Below are 9,057 nucleotides of genomic sequence, written 5' to 3' on the forward strand. Positions count from 1 at the left end.
CACCGCCGACGATGACCTCTACTCCGTCCTCAAATCCCTCCAGCGCGAGATCGAGTTCATCGACATCCAGGAGGAGTACGTCAAGGACGAGCTCAAGAACCTCAAGCGCGAGCATCTCCGCGCCCAGGAGGAGGTCAAGCGGATCCAGTCGGTTCCTCTCGTCATCGGCCAGTTCATGGAGATGGTCGATCAGAACAACGGAATCGTCGGGTCGACGACTGGATCGAATTACTACGTGAGGATCTTGAGCACGATCAATCGGGAGTTGTTGAAGCCGAGCGCCTCGGTGGCGCTTCATCGGCACTCGAACGCGTTGGTCGATGTGCTGCCGCCGGAGGCCGACTCGAGTATTTCGTTGCTGAGTCAGAGCGAGAAGCCAGATGTCACTTATAATGTAAGTTTCGGAACTCAAACCCTAACTTTTTGTTTGGGATTGTTGTTGGTTTTAGGGTTTTCGCGAGATCTAGGGTTCGCATGGTGACATAATTGTCTCGGTTTCGTGGAGTCTTGGTTTTTAAATGAACGAATTCTGGAATCAGTTTTCTTCTGAAACTGGTTATAGAAATCTAGGGTTTCTGCCTCAGGGCTGTAAGAAAGTTGAAACTATACTTTTAAGGTTTCTTGAAGTGTAAGATTTGGATATTTTCGTTTAGTTTTTATTGAATTAAAAAAATTACTGGTTATAGGTGAGCATATTGTTGTATCAAAAGCTGGTTTTGACCACAGTTTGATTATTTTTAACCCTGTACTTCTGATTGTCAATAACGGTTAGCATTGAAATTGTGTTTTAGAATGAAGGAAGTAATAGAGGATGTCAGACAACTGTCCTGGGAGGAATTTCAATTTGTTCCTTAAGGCAGGAGCTGCTCTTAAAGAACCCAAGAACGTGAAGCTTGTGTTTTGAAGAAATCGTCTTCTTCATTGCATAGTTGCAGTTCTACCTTCTCTCATTCTGAGTTCATTGAAACAATCATCTAGCCAAGGAATAATAAGTGCTATACTAAGGTTTCTCCATGACATTTACATATTTTAGTAGTCTGTTCATGGGAAATTATTTGATATTACGTCCCTTTCATAAAAAACAATACTAACAACAGCAATTACAACTTCTATTCAAATCTTCATGTCTGGCTTAACATAGACCACCTTTCTTCACTTTGTGCTGCGATGGATGGACATGCTATTGTAGAAGCTACGTGTTACCCCCCTTCCCTCCCCCCACCCCCCGTGGGGTGGGGGGTGGGACATTGTTAACCTTTTAGTCTTTTTACCTGACTTTTTCAGTTCCTTGTCGCCTCAAATAGTGTACATCATTATGTTACTCTGTTAGACTCAATTTTGCATGCAGATGCTTGATAAAATTTCTATTTGATACAATATTTTTATGAACCGATATATTTTGCTACCCTCATATTGATTGTCATGTGTTCAATTATAAGTTTCTTTCCCTTCTTAATACCATTACTTTACCATTACTTTAATCCTGAAGAAAGTGTTCTTACATGGACTCTCCCTTTGCTTCGTAGGATATTGGAGGCTGTGATATCCAGAAGCAAGAAATTCGTGAGGCTGTTGAGTTGCCTCTTACACACCATGAGCTCTACAAACAGATAGGTATAGATCCTCCAAGAGGTGTGCTTCTCTATGGGCCTCCTGGTACAGGCAAAACCATGCTTGCTAAGGCTGTGGCAAATCATACAACCGCTGCTTTTATTAGGGTCGTCGGATCAGAATTTGTTCAGAAGTATTTGGGTGAGGTAGGTTTACTAAACAATTTATGCTCCGTTCATTCATGCACCATTCCTTTTCCTCTTTCAACTGATACTTGCCAAAAAAAACTTATTTTCTATACCATTTCTATTGAGATGGATTTATCTGTTGTTCCTAGGTATGATATGATTAAAACAGAAAATAATTTATTTCATATTTTCTTGTCTGCACTGAGAAACACAATATCCTCTTGTGTATACAGCTGTAGTCATGCTTAGCATGTTCCTGAACTTGGGATTGTTTACAGATAATATTTCATTCTATTGCCAACATTTTCGTCTTGTGTATTTCGTATCTCTTGATCTCCGTAAAGAGTTTTAGTATTGGAGGACTGTCCACGCAAGCATCCATGTTCTAATATTTGCTATACTGGCATATATCAACTCAAATACCATAATTTCTTGGTTTAATGCAGGGGCCTAGGATGGTTCGGGATGTTTTTCGTCTTGCTAAGGAGAATGCCCCTGCAATTATATTTATTGATGAGGTTGATGCTATTGCCACAGCACGTTTTGATGCTCAAACTGGCGCTGATAGGGAAGTTCAGCGTATTCTTATGGAATTATTAAATCAGGTACCAATCAGCAAGTTAATTTAATTTAAAGGTCTGTTATTTTTTATTGTGATACAGTGTAGCTGAATAAATCTAAGTGAAGGATTTTCATAGGAAGCTCCTTGCAGTTTTAGAAGTTAAATTGTTTGATTGAAGGGATTCTTGGGGTAACTTTATGGGTGGAATAAATTACGATAAACAGTCTGGGAACATTGTTATTTTTCCATGCACAATTATTTATCGAGTTCTAGGCGAATTCTTTTCTCTTAGTTCTTTCTTTTTGCCTTTCTTTTCCTTGCTGTTTTTAAGTGAGATAATTTGTATTCCTTTGGAGCTGATGATAGATAGGCCTGTTTTATTTGGGACCTTGTATTCTAAAAATATTTTTACCAATCTAAAACATGGTCCTGTTTACCAATGCATGTTCCAAATATTCATGTCTCAAAGCATCAGTACTTATAATTGTTTCTTTTGCAGATGGATGGGTTTGACCAAACGGTGAATGTCAAAGTCATTATGGCAACTAATAGAGCAGATACTCTAGACCCTGCCCTTCTGCGTCCTGGTAGACTTGATAGAAAGATTGAATTCCCTTTGCCCGACCGTCGACAGAAAAGGCTGGTCTTCCAGGTGAGTTCGTTAAGCGTGCTTATTCCTATTGTTTTTAGTGGAGAAGTGCCTGCTTGCCTTTGTATAAGACTACTTGCGTTGCGTCAGTGTAAGTGCAGTGAAGATACAAATAAAATCTGCCTGTATAGACACTGCATTTGTTTAGCATTTTGATTACATGCTACTACATATGTCGTCCCTCGGCAGTTGCCTAATGATCTGCAGTCCTTTATGTTGCACTGACACAAATAACCTTACACTAAGAGAACATGACATGTCACATTGATAACAGGGTAAGTTCTGAAGGTACATGAAGACAATGACACGGCAATAAGTGTCATGCCTAACACGGGTTCGACAAGACATTTTTGGAATAGAAGTGTTTGTGATTCCTTGTGTGATTGCTTCTCTGTTGTAGTTCCCCTAAAAACACTGACTTCTCTCATTACTAACTTCCTCTGAAAATAATAACAATTACACGAAAAGAATTGTCATACCCAGTACTTGTTCGAGATGCATTACACTGGTTTGGAATAGAAGGGTTTCTGCTTCTTGGCGATAGTAGTTCTTCTAGAAATGGTAACTGCATCTTTATATGATTCATGTTAAATTTTATCCATTAAATTACAATGAGAATACAAAACAAATTTGTTTGTGTGCACTGTTTGATCTTATCAAATGCTATTTTTACACCAACTTCCTTCGGCATTTTCCTAAAAATAAAAATTTTGTGCTGCTTATTATCTTCTTTTCATTTGCTCGTTTTCGTGGGTAGATTCTGACATGCTATACTTTACGTGCGATTATTAATTTCACAGTTGATGTCACACAGATAAATGGTGGTTACTAAACTTTAGAATATTCTTCTTTTTCATTTATAACTTTGTGTATAAAGTCTGATTGGAAATGTTGTTTCTCACTGTCCTCCAGATATGTAATAATAAACATTTACAGAAGGTTTCTCACTGTCCTTCAGTATCAATCATTGTTCTAAAGAACACCTTTTCTGATTTATAAGATTATAATTTGCATGACAATGTGCTGTTGTTTTAGTCTTATGGTTTTCTTAAAAAGTCGGTGTCTCTTTCTAATTGTTATATCAGTTCACTTACCTTAACTCTCATCAGTCACCTTATCGTGACTTATCCTTTTGATGTACCTTGTTGGGACAAGACCTCATGTTGTGTCACCATTGGTATGTCTCTACCGTGAATCTTTGCTCATGCTTCTTAGCGTAACCGTTCTGTCCTAAATGTGAATTTTTACAGGAACATATTTCACTTGGAACAATTTTTGTTACCAAGTAATATGTACGTAAATAGTTCGAGAAACATGCAAGTCTATTTTTATCTCGACGTACCTTTTGCGTTCCTTTCAAGTGTTGGTAGCCTTTGATTTACCTTTAGTCTTCATGAACTTTTATCGTGAACATTGCGTTCCTTTCAAGTGTTGGTAGCCTTTGATTTACCTTTAGTCTTCATGAACTTTTATCGTGAACATTGCGTTCCTTTCAAGTGTTGGTAGCCTTTGATTTACCTTTAGTCTTCATGAACTTTTATCGTGAACATTCTGTCCTTGAAAGCGTCGACAATTTTTCACAACCAACAGTTTGTTTTCATGAGGCCATCAAGGTTCTGCTTTATTTGATTACCAATAGTTTGCCTAAGTGATGGTTCCTTACATGTAAGTCCATATACTCATCATTATGCTTTAGGAGATTCTGTACTGAATCCCATCCCATGCCAACAATTTTTAGGTCAGCATTGTAAGGTTCTAAATAGCCTTGTGACAAGTTACATTCGTTGTATCTAAATGACTTGTTTCAAGGCAAATTTTTTGTTCTACTTTGTTTTATTGTTTATTGCTAATTTTCTAGCACTCATGTTGTTACTACTTGCAAATGGTTTAGTTTTATTTTGTTTGCTTTTTATACGCCTTGCTGCTTGGGTGATTGCTAATTGTGTTAAATGTAAAGAATTAGCTGGATGATGCACCTTATGATTTATGACTGTCTATTTTCAGGTATGCACAGCTAAAATGAATCTGAGTGATGAGGTAGATTTGGAAGATTATGTCTCTCGACCAGATAAAATTAGCGCTGCAGAGGTTAGTTGCTTTTGCCTATGAAGCACGGACACGCATAATATGAAGTCGTGTCGTGTCGTGTCCGTGTCGGACACACGTGTCGAACACACGTATCCTATGTATTTTTTAGGATTTGCCTCGTGTCGACGTGTCGGATGACCGTGTCGGATCCGTGTCCGTGCTACATAGGTATTTTTTAGGATTTGCCTCGTGTCGACGTGTCGGATGACCGTGTCGGATCCGTGTCCGTGCTACATAGGCTTTTGCCTCTCACAATTTGGTTTTGTGTATAAATTTCTATATTTATTGCAATATTTTTCTTATCTATTTCAAGCCTGATGAGGAAATTGGGTTCCGTTATCGATCTTTTCTGTAGCCTTAATGCTTCTAGTTCTAGCATTTTGTCTCTTGTAATTGTTCGAGTTATCAGCATCATGAAAGGGCATTAGAACTGGATAATGAAGCATGTTTGTTTTGTCTCCTGTGTGCAGTTTTTTCTTGTTTGAATTAGCAATTTGTTACTTATTAGTATTGGTTTAATTGCACATAGAGCCTGGTTTCTTTTTGACTTATTATACCCTTAGATAGACCAACTAATTTCTCCCAAGGTCAATATCTGTCAAAGCTTTAAAGGGGTATAAGAGTTGAAAAAAATGTTAACCCATAGGGTCTATCTGCAACAATGAAACTACGAGGATAGTAAGTGCAAAACATCGATACTACAGCGGCTCTATCCATACTGATAGCTAGTTTCTACCTTTGTCCTTGCTTAATGTTCTTTATACATCGTTCTTTGATATGTTCTCGGAGTTTGCAACTTACTTCTTTTTGAACTATTTCTACAGATTTCAGCTATATGTCAGGAAGCTGGGATGCACGCTGTCCGAAAGAACCGATATGTTATCCTTCCCAAGGATTTCGAGAAGGGTTACAGGACGAATGTCAAGAAGCCGGACACAGACTTTGATTTCTACAAGTGAAGAGGCTTCAGGGGTCTATTTATGCACCACCGCTGTTTATTCATACATCGACCTGATCCAAATGTCATCGGTTCTCTGATTAATCAAGGAAACAGAAGCTGGGCGTCTGAACTTTGTTAGAGTTAAATCTATTTTTCAAATTTCCAATGTGTCTTTAACCTTCTCCAGTGCCCATGCTTCCAAAATCTTTATCGTTATGTTCTTGGACATGCTTTGTTTCGTTTAGCACCGGAATCCTTTTATCACCAAAAGTATGAAACTGTACGACAACAGAACCATATTAACTTGTAATCTGAAGGATCTGGAACTATGTTTGTGTGTGTGATTCATTGTCATCAGTTAGTTTCTTAAAGCTCTCTTTTGTGATGATCATGTAATTTAAGGTTTTGCTTTTATTCTTTCTTTTATTGGTGGGTAGTATATGCTCTTAATTATGTGCTTATGCCTTTCTTGCAAGTCACGGTGGTTTTACCTAGTTTACGCGACTTTCATTTTTCAGTATAATATTGAATTTAGAAGTACGGACATCACCGAAGAAGAAACAAATATAAAATAAAGAAATCATATGTAGATCTATCCGTTACGAGCATGGGCATAACATTTTGTTCATATATAAATTCGCCTTCAGTTCTTCAAGATGTTTCGGGATGGTTGCTTGTGGGTGTACGTATTGATTGCTGTATTTTTATGTTGTATAAGATGTTATTTTACGCTCGGGAAGGCATCTGTACATTTTGTGAACGTGTTAGGTTATTCTATGCATTGATTGTTTGAATCGCTCATTATAATTTTAGTCATTTAAAACTTATTGTGCGCATCCCCTACAACTTAAATTTGTTCCGCAATCGGCTTCGTCGCCCATCTAAAGATTTGAAACAACAACGTTAAAAAGCCTGAAAACTAGTCTAATTTGAGGACCAATTTTTTCCTTCATGAAGGGCATTATAATCAATTAAATTCCTTCAATTAAAAAAAAAAAAAAAACAGACTCCGTAACATGAGGAATGAACTCTTTGTGCCTCACAAACATCCTACAGCTTGAAGCGTAGCAAAAAGCTGAAACTTGGAAAGCTAGTCTTCAGGCTTATCAGCCGCGCATCCGATACTACCGCGAACGACGACAAACATGTCAACCCGCCTGCTCTCTCAAAATCCTCAGCCATCATCCCCAAACCTGAGACCTTAGTACTCGTAGACAGCTTACCAACTCTACTAGACTCTGCTGTGTCAATGCGGTGAAGAATCTAAATATTGCAAGTTAAAATTTGATCTAGTAAACCAAATTTATTAGATTAAGTTGTGGAAATTAATATCTCACCCACCACTCAACAAACTCTACTATTGAGGAGAGAGTAGGCGGTTGGAGAGTTTTATGGAGGCGGTGTTCTTGAGAGGGTGAAGGTGGTTATAGATGTTACCTGGTGTATCAATTCCCTAGCTAATAATTTTTTCGAGATGGGTATTTTATGTGCCATGATTAGATTGTCAAAGTTTGTGATTCCATTTTATGTTTAATCCAGATTAAATCAAGTATTCTGCATCCTACCACGATTTATTACTATGTAAGCAAAAGAATCTTTTTTTTTTAATTACTAGTTTGAAGATTCATAACTGAAATTGGTTGATTCCCGAAAGAGTATTTCATCTATTTTATATTTTGAAATCATAACTTTAAAAGGATTTGGTGAGAAAAAAGTGTTAACGATCAATGATTAAAGGGGTTATCAATGATTAAAGAGTATTTTCAAAGTTGAAGGGTGTTATCTATAGTATGCCCAAATTTTACAACGTTTCCCTCAAATTAAAATGGTTAAAGGGGTTTTCTAAGATGCACTTTAGAGAGGTTTTTCTAAAATTAACCCTTATATATCAGTTGACTATGCTATTAATTTCTTGTTTTACATATATGTTAAGAGATCAATTGAGTTGTTTGGGATTCTTTTGTATTTTTATGAAGGTAAGATGAATATCTTGAATGGGTCCACATAATTGTCACTTTTCAAGATTACATGATACAACCTAAACAAAGTAATACTACCATATTAGGATTCACAATGGAATCCGATTCACAATGGAATCCGAACCAAACAATGTAAAGGCCCAAATGGAAAATGATGAGAGATGACGATATTCCGTTTGGTGATATACATATACAACTTTTCTCCAAACATCCAGACAACCCTTGCAAAACCAACCGGTAGTTGCATTTAAGAGTGTATTCGGTTCAGATACGACTCAAATATGATACTTTAAATATACATATCTACTTGCCAATCACGGATACAGATATGCCTCGATAAGAAAAACTCATATCCATATCTGCTAAAATCAGATGAGGATACAAATATACATGTGCATATATATATATATGCAGATATACATGCGGATGCAAAAACAGATATGAGAAAATTGTTGGCGAATTTCAGTCTCCCCGCCTACCACGATATGCGCAACTCGGAAACCAACCCCAATCAATAAGATAGAATAACCACAATCAAGAAAAAGAACACCGAGATTTACGTGGTTCGGTCGACCAACTTCGACCTACGTCCACGGGGCAACAATACGAGAAATTCACTATGTATCAGGGAGAACTACAAGAGGAACCACTCAACTCTCGTCTCTCAATCTCTCAACCTCATATACATAATCAACTCTCATATTCTCTCCAAAGCCCACTCCTTGTAATCTTTTGCACGGATAAAGACCACGAAATCTTTGCCTCTCACACAATATTCTTGAATCAGGCTACGCCCTCTGCTAACCTTAGATTACAAGAATATTGGCTCTCTCTTTACTACATCTCTACTTTTTTTCTTCATAGTTTTTCCTCCACCAATAAAAGAATATATATATATATATATAGGGAAACCAAAACTCTATCTCTAGCCTAACTTCCTAATTAGAATAGGATTCAAACTCCTAATCATGATAACACTTAAACTCCTAATCATGATAGAACTCAAACTCGTAATCATGATAGAACTCTAACCCTATCTAATTCTCATGAAGTTACACAGAGAATCAAAGACAAAATCCCAACAAAAATTTGTATAATAT

General features: G+C 37.2%; 1 protein-coding gene across 1 annotated transcript; it reads left to right on the top strand.

Moving 5' to 3' along the window:
* Nucleotides 2-6,363, top strand: LOC109822177 (26S protease regulatory subunit 6B homolog). The gene is made up of 6 exons (XM_020388339.1): nt 2-394; nt 1,527-1,757; nt 2,186-2,344; nt 2,801-2,953; nt 4,955-5,038; nt 5,863-6,363. The coding sequence occupies exons 1-6, from the start codon at nt 176-178 to the stop codon at nt 5,995-5,997; spliced, it is 981 nt and encodes a 326-aa protein (XP_020243928.1). The 5' UTR covers nt 2-175; the 3' UTR covers nt 5,998-6,363.

Source organism: Asparagus officinalis, chromosome 8 (genome assembly GCF_001876935.1).
Source record: "Asparagus officinalis chromosome 8, Aspof.V1, whole genome shotgun sequence".
Classification (NCBI taxonomy): domain Eukaryota; kingdom Viridiplantae; phylum Streptophyta; class Magnoliopsida; order Asparagales; family Asparagaceae; genus Asparagus; species Asparagus officinalis.